The sequence below is a fragment of the Callithrix jacchus genome, chromosome 5 (assembly GCF_049354715.1).
Source record: "Callithrix jacchus isolate 240 chromosome 5, calJac240_pri, whole genome shotgun sequence".
NCBI lineage: Eukaryota > Metazoa > Chordata > Mammalia > Primates > Cebidae > Callithrix > Callithrix jacchus.
The window spans coordinates 31,962,922-31,980,666 of NC_133506.1; the positions used below are offsets into that span (position 1 = coordinate 31,962,922).

Below are 17,745 nucleotides of genomic sequence, written 5' to 3' on the forward strand. Positions count from 1 at the left end.
GTAAAGCTGTAAACCTTCCTCTTAAACCACGCAGTCTGTAAATAAGCTCTCTGCCTATTCTGAATAGGAAGGACATGTAAAAGTGGAAAATTGGGATGAAAATAAGCTCGCCATCCTTTCTCTGGTAAAGTTACATGTGTACTGGTGATGAACCGGAAACCAGTCCTGCTAGAGGCAATGAGAGGAGGTGGGCTCCCCAGAAAACACCCGCTGCACCTCCCCCTCAGCCAGAAGTGGCCTCTGAGACATTCCCTGGCACACGGCAGACTGCGGTAGTGTGACACTCTAGAGTTCCTAAATAAAATGCTTTTATTGTTGTTTTTGTCTTTTTAAAAATTATGCAAGTCCTGAAGGAAAAATTACTATTAGAGGGAAAATTAGAAAATATAGATAAGCCAGAAGGAAAAAATTAACTGTAATCCTGTAACCCACTTCTATTACCCACATTGTAAATACTATAAATATTTTGTGTTCTCCATTGTTTTTTTCTGTATTGACACTGTTTTTAATACATAGAGTAGCATTAGACAGAACCTATTGTTTTGTAGCACTTTATTTTTGGTAAACAGCAGGAAGAATAGAAGTGGGCGTGTTCAGAGGAAGGTTTGTCAGGCTTTGCCATGTTTGGCAGATCATCACGTAGCGAGTTTTGTGCTTGGCAAGAGGCTGCAGGTCATGAAGATGTTTCATGGGTTCTCTGAAGTGGTGGCGAGGGGAAGAGTCCAGCCTGAAGCTGCAGAGCCTGGGATCACGCTGCATGGAGAAGGGTGTGTGAGATTCATCCTGGTCTTTGTACTGGTCTGTGCAACTGTGGGCCTGAGTGGATTTCTTTGCCATTCTTGGCCTCAGTTTTCTCATCTTTAAAATGAGGAGAATCGAGCTGGTGATCTGTTTCTGAGGTCCCTTGCCGTTCTGAAATGTTATGAGTTTGGTGTTTGCTTATGAAATGTTTCAATTTCATACTGAATTGACATTCTATCGCCAGAGAGAATTTGAGGATTCTTATGCAAGATGCAGCACAAAAGGTTCATATTAGAAGGCCTCAAAGCCAAGGTTGGGGTGTGCCAGTGAGGGTCAGGACACAAAACACAGACCAGGATCCTGGCAACCAAGGCAACCCATGCGCAATTATGAGAGTCACAGGATCCCTGCAATGATGGCCCCAAAAGACAGGTGCAGAACGTGCTGGTCACTGGCCTGCAGCACACTGCAGTGGATGTCACAGGGTCCCCAAAAGACAGGTGCAGAACGTGCTGGTCACTGGCCTGCAGCACCCTGCAGTGGATGTCACAGTGTCCCCAAAAGACAGGTGCAGAACGTGCTGGTCACTGGCCTGCAGCACCCTGCAGTGATGTCACAGGGTCCCCAAAAGACAGGTGCAGAACGTGCTGGTCACTGGCCTGCAGCACCCTGCAGTGGATGTCACAGTGTCCCCAAAAGACAGGTGCAGAACGTGCTGGTCACTGGCCTGCAGCACCCTGCAGTGGATGTCACAGTGTCCCCAAAAGACAGGTGCAGAACGTGCTGGTCACTGGCCTGCAGCACCCTGCAGTGGATGTCACAGTGTCCCCAAAAGACAGGTGCAGAACGTGCTGGTCACTGGCCTGCAGCACCCTGCAGTGGATGTCACACTGTCCCCAAAAGACAGGTGCAGAACGTGCTGGTCACTGGCCTGCAGCACCCTGCAGTGGATGTCACAGGGTCCCCAAAAGACAGGTGCAGAACGTGCTGGTCACTGGCCTGCAGCACCCTGCAGTGGATGTCACACTGTCCCCAAAAGACAGGTGCAGAACGTGCTGGTCACTGGCCTGCAGCACCCTGCAGTGGATGTCACAGGGTCCCCAAAAGACAGGTGCAGAACGTGCTGGTCACTGGCCTGCAGCACACTGCAGTGGATGTCACAGGGTCCCCAAAAGACAGGTGCAGAACGTGCTGGTCACTGGCCTGCAGCACCCTGCAGTGGATGTCACACTGTCCCCAAAAGACAGGTGCAGAACATGCTGGTCACTGGCCTGCAGCACACTGCAGTGGATGTCACAGGGTCCCCAAAAGACAGGTGCAGAACGTGCTGGTCACTGGCCTGCAGCACCCTGCAGTGGATGTCACAGTGTCCCCAAAAGACAGGTGCAGAACGTGCTGGTCACTGGCCTGCAGTACCCTGCAGTGGATGTCACAGGGTCCCCAGGTGCAGAACGTGCTGGTCACTGGCCTGCAGCACCCTGCAGTGGATGTCACAGTGTCCCCAAAAGACAGGTGCACAGTGTGCTGGGCCACTGACCTGCAGTACCCTGCAGTGGATGTCACAGTCAGTTTTCGAGATTTGTTCCCATAAGCTCCCGGCATGACCGAAACACCGATTAAGGAAAAGCAGCTCTACTTGGGGCCCACCCTTCTGTCCTAAGTATTTCTAATAAGATAAACACCATGAGGCCGGCGCCGTGGCTCAAGCCTGTAATCCCAGCACTTTGGGAGGCTGAGGCGGGTGGATCATGAGGTTAAGAGATCAAGACCATCCTGGTCAACATGGTGAAACCCCATCTCTACTAAAAATACAAAAAATTAGCTGGGCATGGTGGCGCGTGCCTGTAATCCCAGCTACTCAGGAGGCTGAGGCAGGAGAATTGCCTGAACCCAGGAGGCGGAGGTTGCGGTGAGCAGAGATTGCGCCCTTGCACTCCAACCTGGGGAACAAGAGAAACTCTGTCTCAAAAAAAAAAAAAAATAAAATAAACACCGTGAAATACGATTAATGTTTTGGTTTGGCTGGACCCAGGAGTTAAAGTAGGATGATCTAGAGAAGTGCTTTTGCAGCCCCGACTGCCCCATGATCTCCACCTCTGGGATTTTGTTTTAATTCGTTGGTTGTGGGACCAGCCTCTGGAATCTTAACACTCCCGGTTTTTCTGATGTGTTTCTACTTGTGTGTTTGAAGTTGACCTTGCATCTCCTGGGCAGGCTTCCCTGGCAGCAGATAGTTCAAAGTTATTTTCTCTGGCCAGTAGCTGATGATGGGTGCTGTTTCGTGTTGCTGACAGCCAGCCACTTGGAAGTAGGCCCCAGCTGTCAGTTTTTAGCATATGGAGAAGCCTACAGTGTGTGTGCCTTCATTTTCCACAGAAGACAGACTGTGGTCTCTGCCCTTGCAGGCTGTAGTGACTGGTTTTATGTGTCGACTTGGCTGGGCTGTTGTGCCCAGATAGTAACGTGGATGTTCCTCTGCTGGGGGTGGAGGTATATGGTGTTTCCCACACTGAGTTTCCTACAATTCAGTTCCGTTCTGATGCTGTCTACCTGGAGACAGCATGGGCTAAAGGCTGAGTCCCACAAAGCTGCTCCACCCTGATGTCAGCTGCACATCAGGCTTCCCTTCTGATCTGTGACTGACAACAGCCTCCTTGGGTTTGATGATTTGCCAGAATGGCTCACGAAACTCAGGGAAACACTTCACTTGCATTTACCAGTTTATTATAAAGAATACAACCCAAGAACAGCCAGGTGGAAGATACGCAGAGGGCAGATCTGAGGGAGCGTGCGGGGACTTCCACGCCCTCTGCAGGAACCACTGTCCTAGCACCTCCAGGTTCACTAAACTGGAAGGAAGCTCCGTCCCTTCCTGTTGGGTATTTTATGGAGGCTTCAGTTACCTGGCATGATAGATGAAATCATTGGCCATTGGTGATGAGCTCGGCCTTTAGCCCCTCTCCCTTCACTGGAGGTTGGGGGTGGTGGGAGGGGTGGGCCTGAAACTTCCAACCCTCTACAGAGCTGGTTTCCCTGGCAACCAGCCTCTGCCCCTAGGGCCTTGCCAAAAGTCACTTCATTAACATATGTCTACCTTAGTTGAAAGGGACTTTTTATGAATAACGTAAGAGACTTCTTTCATATTTTTTGCTCTTCTCTCTTACAAGGGTGTTACCAGCACCGGCCTGGAAGAACCAATATGTGTATCTCATTACATCACAGTTTCACAGCCTCCCATGGAGGAAGGCCTTGCAGAACAAACCCTGCCAGCGGCTACCTCTGCACTGCAGGTGCAGCTTGCCTGGGTCTCCAGCCTGCCGGCCCACCCCACCCTGCCCGTTGTGGCCTTGCACTTCCACAGTCACATGAGCCAATTTCTTAAAATAAATCTGTCTCTCACTGCACATACCTTACTGTTGGTTTTGTGTCTCTGGAGAGACACAGACTAATCCACAGGGGCCATGTTGGCTTTATAAAATATGGTTGGGCGCGGTGGCTCATGCCTGTAATCCCAGCACTTTGGGAGGCCGAGGTGGGTGGATCACCTGAGGTCAGGAGTTTGAGACCAGCCTGACCAATATGGTGAAACCCTGTCTCTACTAAAATTATAAAAATTTGCTGGTTGTGGTGGTGGATGCCTGTAGTCCCAGCTACTCAGGAGGCTGAGATAGGAGAATTGCTTGAACCCGGGAGGTGGAGTTTGCAGTGAGCTGAGACTGTGCCATTATACTCCAGCCTCAGCAACAGAACAAGACTCTGTCTCAAAAAAAAATAAAGTAAAATAAGGTAACTGAGGCCAGACGTGGTGGCTCACGCCTGTAATCCCAGCACTTTGGGAGGCCAAGGGGAATTACGAGGTCGGGAGTTTGAGACCATGCTGGCCAACATGGTGAAACCCTGTCTCTACTAAAAATACAAAAATTAGCTGGGGGGCCGGGCACGGTGGCTCAAGCCTGTAATCCCAGCACTTTGGGAGGCCGAGGCAGGTGGATCACGAGGTCAAGAGATCGAGACCATCTTGGTCAACATGGTGAAACCCCGTCTCTACTAAAAATACAAAAAATTAGCTGGGCATCGTGGCACGTGCCTGTAATCTCAGCTACTTGGGAGGCTGAGGCAGGAGAATTGCCTGAACCCAGGAGGCGGAGGTTGCGGTGTGCTGAGATTGCGCCATTGCACTCCAGCCTGGGTAACAAGAGCGAAACTCCGTCTCAAAAAAAAAAAAAAAAAAATTAGCTGGGTTTGGTGGCGCACACCTGTAGTCCCAGGTATTGGGAGGCTTTGACAGGAGAACTGCTTAAACTGGGAGGCTGAGATTGCTGCACTCCAGCCTGGGCAACACTGTGACTCCGTCTGAAAAAATAAAAATAAAAACATAACTGACCTTATCTCCACATCGCAGCCATATTTCCTTTTAAACTTTATGTGATTTCAGACTCTTAAAAGTTGCAAGAATAATACAGATAATTCTTGTAATTCCTGTGTACCCTTCATCCGGGTTCCCCAGCTGTTAAACGTTGCAACACACTTGTTAGGTCATTTTGTCTCCTGTAAGTTCATTTTTCTCTGAACCATTTGAAAGTAAGTTTCAGCCTCATTGACCCTTCACCCCCAAAAACCCCAGTGCCGAAAACACTAGGGTGTACTCCGGAAAAGCAGGGACACATCTCTTACATACCCCCAGTATAGCAGTTAAATTCTAGACAATTATAAAAAATACAAATAAGAAAATTGAGAGCACTTTAGAAGCCTTTTCGGATTATACCTATTTTTTTCATTAAACGGATCAAAGCTTTATGCCATTTGGAAATTCACAGCATCCTAAGACATACAGCAAATAATAAACCGCAGCGGACAGGAGCTAGCTTTTTCTCCCCATCTCAGCGGACAGGAGCTGGCTTTTTCTCCCCATCTCAGCGGAGAGGAGCTGGCTTTTTCTCCCCATCTCAGTGGACAGGAGCTGGCTTTTTCTCCCCATCTCACCTATGCAGAACAGCGTTCTTAGGATACGCGAAGGGAGAAGAGAAATGAACAGAGATTTAGACAGGTGATTTGACAATACGAGAAGTTAGTTAACTGTGCCTTCAACAGTATCTTGAGTAGGAATGACATGTAATTATGGGTGCAGCTGAGTGGCATTTCTCAGTCTGCAAACAGTTAAAATGAAAGATTGAAGTTTCGTTGTTTAAAAATTATGACCAGCAGCTCACTAATTCTAAATATCATTTGACTCAGTCCAGATCACTTAGTGTAGATTGATTAGGCCTTGTCCAGTGATAAGAAAAGGCTCCCATCGCTGTCTCGCTCTGGGTTGGGAGTACGTAGACTTTTTGTGGAGCTTAATTGCGTGGAAGACAGAAGAGAGTGGACCGTGGCGATGCATGTCATGGAGTGTAGAAGGAATTTGTTTCCTGCAGAACCACGTGATCTCTAAGATCCCTGTAAGTTCTAAAGTTCTACAATTATGGCCGGGCGCGGTGGCTCACGCCTATAATCCCAGCACTTTGGGAGGCTGAGGCGGGTGGATCATGAGGTCAAGAGATCGAGACCATCCTGGTCAACAAGGTGAAACCCTGTCTCAACTAAAAATACAAAAATTAGCTGGGCATGGTGGTGCGTGCCTGTAATCCCAGCTACTCAGGAGGCTGAGGCAGGAGAATTGCCTGAACCCAGGAGGCGGAGGTTGCAGTGAGCTGAGATCGCACCATTGCACTCCAGCCTGGGTAACAAGCGAAACTCCATCTCAAAAAAAAAAAAAAAAGTTCTGCAATTATTTCACATTTTACATTTTCAAAATTGAACAAACAGACCTGTGTTTGAGGCCTAGGTACTGGAGTGAGAAGAAAATCCACAATCCATGTTGAGAAGCCTGCCCACTCCTCACAGGAAGCCACATTTTTCTGGCACTTAATTCGTTAAGAAATCACTATGTGGGAGCCTGAGAGATGTGCTAGCTGATCCTCATGTCCTTACAGCAGATGGGTTACCAGAGTGCTCTGTAAACAACTCCCCCTGTGTCCAATCCTCAGGCGCAGGGATTGGACACTGTGACACTGTCAAGGAAGCCAAAGACCCCGTCTGGTGGGTGGGAGGACCCTCAGCATCTCTCCTCTCGCTGAGGCTCCTCAGTTCCCCTGGGTGATATCTGAGCTGGCTCAACTCACCGGCAGGAGCTGGCAGGCCCAGCCCAGAGAAGTGGCCCCTTTGTGTCTGGAGGGGCCTGGAGCCCCCCTTTGCCCCAGAGCCTAGTTGGTGGAACGTGGTGCCCACTGGCCTCCAGCTGGCTCAGTGGCCCATGTCCCTGTGTCATATCAGGGACAGCTTTGTCGACATAGCCCAGGCAGCAGGGAGGGGCACTCTGCCCCTGTGAGCCACTCTGTGCCCACGTAGGAACGGGTAGAGGGTGGCTGGTCTGAGGCGTGCTGGCACTGACAGAATCTAATAGACAAGAAGAGAGTTGCTGTGCTTTCCTGGGGACAGGAGGACCAGTTTCAGACCAGATCTTCCTGCAGAATGAGGCTCTTCATCTTGGTGAAAACAGCCACCCAACTCTTTATTTTATTTTACTTGAGATGGAGTTTCACTCTCGTTGCCCAGGCTGGAGAGCAGTGGTGTGATCTCTGCTCATTGCAACCTCCGCCTCCCAGATTCAAGCGATTCTCCTGCCTCAGTCTCATGAATAGCTGGGATTACAGACATGTTCCACCATAGCTGGCTAATTTTTGTATTTTTGGTAGAGATAGGGTTTCACCATGTTGGCCAGGCTGGTCTTGAGCTTCTGACCTCAAGTAATCCACCCGCTTCGGCCCTCCGAAGTGCTGGGATTGCAGGTGTGAGCCCGGCCCCAACTCTTTCTTTTATTTTCCCGAGTGTTGGGAAAGTTCTCCGTTTTTCCACGAGTGTTCAGACATTAATGTTAAAGACTCTACTGAACAGTCCTTCAGAAAAGGGGGAAAGCTTGGCGATCTCTCCAGGCAATCTGTGAATCTGTCTGTAAGGAGCAAAGCGAGGCTCTGCCTGTTGGTGTTACCCTCTCTTCAGCATCTGTTAACTCCCAGGATGTCTGGAGATGATTAGTGTGTTGTGTACCATTTGTGCTGAGCATATTTTCCTCTCTCTGTAGGTGATTAGTGTGTTGTGTACCATTTGTGCTGACCTTATTTTCATCTGTCTTAGAGCTTTATGGTTTTCTATCATTTGCCTGGTCATGCAGGCATTGCATGTAATAAATAAACTCTATTAAAACAAAAGTGGAGGGGCGGGCTTGAACCCAAGAGGCAGAGGTTGCAGTGAGCCAAGATTGCACCGTTGCGTTCCAGCCTGGGCAACAGAGCGAGACTCTGTTTCAAAAAATAAAAAAAAAAGGCTGCCTTTAGGCTACTTAACACTTGTTATAGTCATATTGCAATTGCAAGAAGGGGCCATGCTAGAAGGATCAGTGGCCTAGTGCAGTCCCAGGCAGCAGGGCCCCCTTAGAGCAGAGCTGCTGAGCAGGGAGATGAAGGGATTCTGTTGGCATTTTCAGGCGGAAGCCAGTGAGAATCTAGTTCTTCAGCCGCTGCTCCCTGAGTAGGGAAGCCCTGTTCACGATTGCGCAGGAGGAGCCAGAGGGGAGCAAGTACAAAGAGGCTGTCCTGCAGCAGCAGGATTTGGGGTCATGGAAGAGCTGTGTCCCTAGGCTACTGTGAACAAAGCCTATGCCTTTACCTGTTATTTTCCAGAATTGCCACCTGCCAACTTATTAGGCTCCACATCTCTCCTTGAAGAATCTGGTATGGCGAGGGGAACCAGCCTTGCCTGAGTCCAGTCCTAGCCTGGTGTGAGTCCACAGGTGAATGTGGTCTTCTCAGAGGCTGAGCGACTTGCCCAGGTCACCCAGCTAGCCAGGGCAGGGAGCTGGGATGGGACCCTCGCCTGTACCATTCAAGCCTGCATGTCCTTGGCCAGCTCCTCCAGCAAACCTCTTTCAGTTTCCTGGTTTTCACTCTGATCCATCTTAAAGTAAAAGCAGAATCAACACATCTCAGCACATGATGAAAGTTCTGAAGTTGAAACAAGTTGCAGTCCCCAAGGACAGAGCCTGTGGCTGGGCAGGCCCTGGGCAGTGCTTTGGGGGCTGGTGCTCCGCAGGAAGTTTCAAAGCCCTGGATGTCTGCATGCAACCTGGAGGACAGGTGGAGACACACAGGCTTCGAGTGTAGCCCAGCCCTTCCCACATCAGTCCTGTCTCTGACAAACAGAGATGATCAAGCTCTTGGGACATAACCGGTGAACTTTTTTCCCCAGAGTGGAAAAGTTCCTAAGTAGAAATTAGGAACTTTTGCAGAAAGATCAAACTACAACCTAAAAATACACATTTCAGCCAGGTGTGGTGGCGTGTGCCTACAGTGCCAGCTGCTTGGGAGGCTGAGATTCGAGGATCACTTGAGGCCAGGAGTTTGCAGCCAGCCTGGGCAACGTAGTGAGACCATCATCTCTTAAAAAAATACACATTTTTAGTTAAAGGCAGAATAAAAACATGCTGTTCATATTCCTGGCCTGTGAGCTTTTTATAAAACCTCTTGTTAATCCTTGACTCATGGTATTTTCTCAGACAGCCAGGGTCCAGTTGGGCTCAGTGTGATTTCACACTGCCTGGACACTGCCTGTGGCCTCCTCTGCAGGCAGGGAGGCAGGTGCTATGGAAACCCCATGGTTCAAACGTAGTGTCAACAAAGGTTAGCAAGATGAAAAGTCCGCCAGAGGCCTGGCTGTGAGTGACAGTGGCAGCAACTGTACTGACAGCAGCTACGGGACTCAGTGATGATGCTGCTATAATTGCTTGTGACTAAAAGGACTTTGGAATTTGGACAGCAATGTAGAAGCCATATATTCAAATGATCTAAAAAGTAGAAATAGGCCATTAAAGATAGAGCTATGGTGTGTGTGTGTGTGTGTGTGTGCGCGCTATTTGTAGATTTAGATATTTATAGAGTATTCTTAAATTATGTATTAAAAACTTTATTGGCTGGACACGGTGGCTCACGCCTGTAATCCCAGAACTTTGGGAGGCCGAGATGTACAGATCAGTTGAGGTCAGGAGATTGAGACCAGCCTGACTAACATGTTGAAAGCCTGTCTCTACTAAAAATACAAAAATAACTGGCGTGGTGGCCCACGCACCTTTGTTCCCAGCTACTCAGGAAGCTGAGGCAGGAGAATCACTTGAATCTGGGAGGCAGAGGTCGCACTGAACTGAGATCATGCCACTGCACTCCAGGCTGGGTGACAGAGTGAGAGCCTGTCTCAAAAAACAACAACAACAACAAAAAAAAAACAGGCATGGCGGCTCCTGCTTATAATCCTAGCACTTTGGGAGGCCAAGGCAGATGGATCACCTGAGGTCAGGAGTTCGAGATCAACCTGACCAACATGGAGAACCCCGTCTCTACTAAAAATACAAAATTATCCATCCGTGTGTGGTTACTCATGCCTGTAATCCCAGCTACTTGGGAGGCTGAGGCAGGAGAATCGCTTGACTCCAGGAGGTGGAGGTTGCAGTGAGCTGAGATTGTACCATTGCAGTCAAGCTCAGGCAACAAGATTGAAGCTCTGTCTCAATATATATATATGATTTTTTGTAATGACAGAGTCTTGCTATGTTGCCCAGGCTGATCTTTCACTCCTGGGCTCAAGCAAGCCTCCCACCTCGGCCTCCCAAAGGATTGGGATTACAGGCCACCACAGCTGGCCAAAAACGTTTTAAACGTTTTATTCAGCCTCTTTTCAGAAAGCCTGGTGATGCGGACATTAGGTGTCCTCAGTCTTCCACACCAGTATCTTCCTCCCCAGTCCCTCTCATGCTCTCCGCCCGCCCCGCCCCACCCCACCCCACCTCTGGTTCACTTTTTCTCGGCCTGGTTTTGTTTTCAGCTTTGCCTTCGTTTTGCATTCGGTGGTACCTTCAGTTCTGTGGTGACCTTACTTCACTTCTTTCCCATGCTTGGTTGGATCCTTTGTGACCTAGTCATTATTTCTTGACTTACTGGGTAAGTCTGTGTTTATGAATTTCATTTGCCCCTGGATAAATGCTTTGTGCTCTTTGCCTACCGTAGTTTTTTGGGTTTTTTTGTTTTGTTTTTGAGACAGGGTCTCCCTATGTCACCCAGGCTGGAGGAGTGCAGAGGTATGATCGCAGCTTACAGTAACGTCTGCCTCCCAGGCTCAAGCAGTGCTTCCCGCCCAGCCCACTGAGTAACTGGAACTACAGGGCTGCACCACCATGCCTGGCTTTATTTATTTATTTTTGATGCTGAGTGTCACTCTTGCTCAGGCTGGAATGCAGTGGCACAATCTCAGCTCACTGCAACCTCCACTTCCTATTTTCAAGTGATTCATCTACCTCAGCCTCCTTAGTAGCTAGGATTACAGGTGCCCACCATGACTCCTGGATAATTTTTGTATTTTTAACAGAGAGAGGGTTTCACCATGTTGGCCAGGCTGGTCTCAATCTCCTGACCTCAAGTAATCTGCCTACCTTGGCCTCCCAAAGTGCTGTGATTACAGGTGTGAGCCACCGCACCTGGCCTCATCTATTAACGCTTTCTGACACGAGGTGTATGGGAGATAAATTCAGATAGTATACAGTTCACCCGTTAACGCATACAGTTGGCTATACCGGCTTCAGGACATTCACGGAGTTGTGCTTCTGTCACCACAATCAATTTTAAAGCATTTTCCTCACCCAAAACAGAAACTCCAAGCCTAAACCCCTGATCCCTGCCTTTAGGCAACTACCAATCCTCTTTTGATTTCTTTGGATATGCCTGTTTTGGACATTTCACATAGATGGATTCGTAGAGTGTGTGGTCTGTTGTGATTGGCTTCTTCCATCGAACGTGCTGTTTTTGAGGTTCTTTCATGTTGTAGTGTGTTTCAGTGCTTGATTCCTTTTTTAGGGCCAAATACTACTCCGTTGCATGGATGTAGCACCCTTTTTGTGTCTGTCAATTGATGGACATTTGGGTTGTTTCCACCTTTTGGCTACTATTTACAAGTGTTGAAGGAGACATAGGCTTTCATTTCTCTGGAGTGTGTATGTACCTGGGGGTAGAACTGCTGGGCCAAATAGTAACTCTGTGTTTAACTTTCTGAGGACCTGCCAGACTCAAAAAGTGCTGGGATTAGAGGTGTGAACCATTGTACCTGGCTCATCAGAGCTTTGACCTCCTGGGCTCAAGCAGTCCTCCCCCTCAGCCTCCCTTGTAGCTGGGACCACAGGCATAGGCCACCATGCCTAGCTAATTTTTAAATTTTTTGTAGAGAGGGGTCTCAATTTGCTGCCCAGCTTGGTCTCAAACTCCTGGCCTTAAACAATCCTCCCGCCTTGGCCTCCCAAAGTGTGTGAGTCACTGTGCTCAGCCATAGTAATTGTTTTCTTAATTTTATTTTTGGAATGTTCATTGCTAATGAACATTGGATATTTATATTAATCAATCATGAATAATTAATTAAAAACAATAAAGATAATTGATTTTGTGATAGTCCTGTGTTCTGCCACCTTGCTGAATTCATTTATTACTTCCAAAAGCTTGAATGTGGCTTGAATTTGTGGCAATTTGTCGATCACTCCCTGTTTTATGACCTTACAAATTTGATGACTACTGGTCAGGCATTTTATAGAAAATTCCTTAGTTTGGGTTTGCCTGCCATTTTCTCACGATTAGACTGGGGTTATGGGTTTTGGGAAGAGCACACAGAGGGGAAGTGTCACGGCACGCTGGGGTGCTGGTCAGTGTGGTCAGCTGTCCAGTTGCTGCTGTTTCCTTTCATGCTCCTCAGCAGGGCGTCGCTACATGAAGCCCACCCTCAAGGTGGCAGGCAGGAAGTAAGCTCCTCCTCCTGGAGTGAAAATATCACAAAGAGTTTGACCCCTGGTTAAAACCACCAGAGCAAGCAGTAAATATTTCAGGGGAGATGTATCCTGTTAGTCCTTGGAGTTGTGCCCGCTGATCTCAGCGTTCAACCCTGGCTGCTGCAGGCCCGTGGCTGCTGTGTCAAGTACTCAGTAGAGCATGTTGGACACCCAGAACCCCGCTCAGGGCCCGGGGGGCACCACATGGGTGGCCGTCCTTGCTACAGCACCTCGCTGGCACAGAGCTTGGCAACCCCAAGGTAGCCAGCCAGCAGGCACCGGCCAGGAGACTTCTGCTGGGGGACGTGGACGTGTCCGTTCAGTCATCTGTGCTGGCATTCGCTGGGCGTTTCGCGTGGATGCTGGAAGTTGTGCTCAGGGCTTTACACTGAGTACTTGAAGACAGGGACTGTGTGACATCGCGTTAGAGATGTGAAGTAACTTGCCCAAGGGCACACGGCTGGTAAGAGGCTGAGCTAAGTGCAGACCTGGGTCGTCCACTTCTGGGTGCCTTGGCCCCAACCACCAACCTGCCCTGCCACTCATCATGGAAAGTTAGTGTGTGTTCACCCAGGGACTCGAGGGTTGCGGAAGAGAAGGCCGTGTTGAGGAGGGGTCTCCCAGGTGGGCTGCTGTTAGGGGCACGGTCAGTGGGCTGGCTGACAGAGCAAGCCCAGTTTTTGTGGGTGGGGTCAACGTAAGTGAAATCCCGAGTTGGGGCTTCCTGCGTCCTGTCATCTCTGTCACCTTCCTCAAGTGTGGGATAGAATGAAAAATCTGATTCTTTCCTCTTGCTCCCTCAGCGCATTTATTATCTTTCCCTGGAATTCTACATGGGCCGCACGCTGCAGAACACGATGGTGAACCTGGGCCTTCAGAATGCCTGCGATGAAGCCATCTATCAGGTACAGCCTGTGTCCGGGCTCCTCGGTGGTCCCTCGTGGTGTTTGAGGTCTGAATCGATGAGCACGGATGTTAGGACTGGCAGCTCTCTAGGGATGGGGAGATTTATGGCCTGTCCCCCTCCTGGAAGGAATGGGTTGGTGGGGCTGCTCTTCATTTTCCAGGGGAGAAATTAAGAATTGAATGGACCGCAAGCTTGGGGTTGAATTGGGATGCAAAGAGGTTCTCAAGGCCATCGCACACCCCAGCCCACCTCAGCCCACCTCTGGGGCAGATTTAGAGCAGTGCACCAGTTGTTGGCATTGTTCCATTTTTACTTCACCAAACTACTCACCCATGTCTGCTTTCCTTCTCTCCACCGGAGATAACCTCCAGAGCTCACCCTACCCTCTAGTCGTGGAAGTGCTCCTTTTCGCCCGAGGATAAAAGCTCTTTCCTTGGGAGTTCTTCATTAGCCCTTGTTCACTTTGGACTTTATCCTTTCACAGTTCCTTTGAGGTTTCAGCGACGAGCAGCCATTGGCTTCCTGGTCTGTCTCCTCTTCCCTCCAGCACCAGGTCTCTAGACTGTTACCTTTCACATGTGCTGAGATGGACATCTTCACAGCAGGGGACCCCTCCGCCTCAGTACCCGCCTCTTCCCTCCAGCACCCGGTCTCTAGACTCACCTTTCACATGCGCCGAGATGGGTGTCTTCACATCAGGGTACCCCTCCACCTCAGTGCCCCCCTCTTCCCTCCAGCACCCGGTCTCTAGAGTGTCACCTTTCACATGCACTGAGATGAGCATCTTCACAGCAGGGGACCCCTCCGCCTTGCTTGAGTTTGAGGGGGGTGCTTGTCGGGAACAAGTATCTCTCGTGGCTGGGAGGTGGCTCAGCTTTGCCTGCGCTGTCTTCCCCTGCAGCTCTTCATGCAGAGCTGTGTCTGTGCACAAGAAAATGCAACAAAAACTTCACTCCCTATGTTTGAAATTACCTAATGCACTAGAGGTTACCCTGGCAGGTGATTAGTCATTTATGTCTTTTTACTGAATATTAAGATTAGGGTATGTCTGTAAGAAGTACAGAACATGCAGTATCTTAGTCTTATCTTTGGATTTTACCATTATAGAATGCATTTTATTTTTTGAAACATTTTCTCTTTATGCAGTTCTTACATGTAGTAAAAATTTTAGGGAATAGTTTGCATCATAAATATGCAATATGTTTATAATTTTTATTCACAGAAAAAGAATGTTAATGATAGAAATTTAGAAATTGCTGGCACATATGTATCTTTTTCTTTGAGACGGAGTTTTTTTTTTTGAGACAGAGTTTCGCTCTTGTTACCCAGGCTGGAGTGCAATGGTGCGATCTCGGCTCACCGCAACCTCCGCCTCCTGGGTTCAGGCAATTCTTTTGCCTCAGCCTCCCGAGTAGCTGGGATTACAGGCACACGCCACCATGCCCAGCTAATTTTTTGTATATTTTTAGTAGAGACGGGGTTTCACCATGTTGACCAGGATGGTTTTGATCTCCTGACCTCGTGATCCACCCACCTCGGCCTCCCAAAGTGCTGGTATTACAGGCGTGAGCCACCATGCCTGGCCACATATGTATCCTTTTAAGCTTGGTACGCTTTGTTCTTTTTCTTTCTTTTTTTTTTTTTTTGAGACGAAATTTCACTCTTGTTGCCCAGGCTGGAGTACAATGGCACGATCTTGGCTCACTGCAGCTTCCACCTCCCAGGTTCAAGCGATTCTCTTGCCTTGGCCTCCAGAGAAGCCGGAATTACAGGCATGCACCATTACGGCTAATTTTTTTGACTTTGAGTAGATACAGGGTTTCTCCATGTTGGTCAAACTGCTCTCAAACTCCCATCCTCAGGTGATCCTCGCACCTCAGCCTCCCAAAGTTCTGGGATTACAGGCCTGAGCTACTGTGCCCAGCCACTTTTTTCTTTTTCTTTTTTTCTGACTTTTTTTTTTTGATTGTCAGTCAACACGTTTTTCTTAAAAGTGCTATTTTACTTGCAGTGTACAATTTAATTAATCTTGTGTTTGAAATTGTCATGATGACTGGGCCTTCAGTGTCTCCAGGTCCCTGTGCTGGGCATGTCTAGGTGTGAGATATGCTACCAGGTGCTGTGGGTGGGAAGAAAGCAGCGACGCTTTCATTTCTAATGGAAAGTCAAAAAGAAAACACGGCGGCCGGGCGCGGTGGATCACGCCTGTAATCCTAGCACTTTGGGAGGCCAAGGTGGGCGGATCACGAGGTCAGCATTGAGACCATCCTGGCCAATGTGGTGAAACCCTGTCTCTACTAAAAATACAAAAATTAGCTGGGCATGGTGGCGCACGCCTGTAGTCTCAGCTACTTGGGAGGCTGAGGCCGGAGGATCACTTGAACCCAGGAGGCGGAGGTTGCGGTGAGCCGAGATCGCCACTGTACTCCAGCCTGGCGACAGAGCAAGACTGTGTCAGAAAAGAAAACGTGGCGCAAATGCATCATCAGGGCTGAGTCATCTAGAGGAGCCGTTTCAACCACTACTAAAAACTAGTGGTTGAAAAGCAGCAGCCAGCTCTTGATTGAGATATTAAGGATCCATTAAATATTAATCTTCACTATAAAAACTTTACATGGACACAGAGATTGAGTGACTGTGCCACACACCCACCTTCCGGTCCCCAGTCATCAGCTCCACCTCACTGCCACTGCTGTGCTCATCATACCCCACCACACCCAGGTTATTGAAGCCAACCTGAAGCAGCGTAATTATCACTTGTAAATATTTCAGTAGGTATCTCAGAAAGATCAGGACTCCTAAAAATAGTTACACCATTATTCCTAAAATATTGACAGGCATTATTTTTTGAAGTGGAGTCTCCATCTGTCGCCCAGGCTGGAGTGCAGTGGTGCAATCTTGGCTCACTGCAACCTCTGCCTCCCAGGTTCAAGCGATTCTCCTGCCTCAGCCTCCCGAGTAGCTGCGACTACAGATGGGCACCACCACGCCCAGCTAATTTTTGTATTTTTAGTACAGACGGGGTTTCACCTTATTGGCCAGGATGGTGTCGATCTCTTGACCTCCTGATCCACCTCCCTCAGCCTCCCAAAGTGCTGGGATTACAGGCGTAAGCCACTGTGCCCAGAATTTTTTTTTTTTTTTTTTTTTAAGACGGACTGTTACTCTCTTGCCTAGAATGGAGTGCAAGGCGCAATCTCAGCTCACTGCAACCTCCGCCTCCCGGGTCAAGCGATTCTCCTGCCTCAGCCTCCTGAGTACCTGGGATTACAGGCGTGTGCCACCACGCCCAGCTAATTTTTTTTTTTTGAGATGGAGTTTTGCTGTTCTTTTCCAGGCTGGAGTGCAGTGGCATGATCTCACTGCAACCTCCACCTCCTGGATTCAAGTGATTCTCCTGCGTCAGCCTCCCGAGTAGCTGGGACTATAGGCACGCATCACCATGCCCGGCAAATTTTTGTATTTTTAGTAGAGATGGGGTTTCACCATGTTGATCAGGCTGGTCTTGAACTCCTGACCTCAGGTGATCCACCTGCCTCAGCCTTCCAGAATGCTGGGATTACAGGTGTGAGCCACTGCACCCAGCCAAATCTTTCTTAATCTTAATAGGCTTCTCCTCTTTTTTTTAAATTTTCTGCCTTGCAATTTATTTGTTGAAACTGGCTTTGTCCTGTAGAGTTTTCACAGTATTTACATTTGACAGACTGGGTCCCCATCTTGTGTGTGTCCCAAGAATGTCTGCTCTCACAACCTTTTTTTTTTTTTTTTGAGACAGAGTCTTGCTCTCTTGCCCAGGCTGGAGTGCAGTGGTACGATCTCAGCTCATTGCAACCTCTGCCTCCTGGGTTCAAGCAATTTCTGGCTAATTTTTGTATTTTAGTAGAGACAGGGTTTCACCCTGTTGGCCAGGCTGGTCTCGAACTCCCAACGTTAAGTGATTGTCTCGCTTTGGCCTCCCAAGGTACTAGGATTACAGGCATGAGCCACCATGCCTGGCCAGCTCTCACAGCTTCTACTCAACATTGTACTCAGCCTTGGCCACCTGGCCAGGGTATTTGGCAAGAAAATGAAATTAAAAGCATCCAGATTGGAAAGGGAGAAGTAAAACTATCTCTATTTGCAGATTACATGATCTAGAAAACTCTAAGGAATCAGCTAAAGAACATTAGAACTAATGAATGAGGCTGGCCAGGTGGCAGGATAT

General features: G+C 48.7%; 1 protein-coding gene across 2 annotated transcripts in view; it reads left to right on the forward strand.

Annotated features, from left to right (window-relative positions):
* PYGB (glycogen phosphorylase B) overlaps positions 1-17,745 on the forward strand; it is a 56,947-nt gene that overhangs the window by 2,518 nt on the left and 36,684 nt on the right. For both annotated transcript variants that reach the window (XM_008995871.5, XM_035298524.3), the window contains exon 2: positions 13,438-13,539. In XM_008995871.5, coding sequence (XP_008994119.1) covers positions 13,438-13,539 — 102 coding nt within the window. The remainder of the gene's footprint in view (positions 1-13,437; positions 13,540-17,745) is intronic.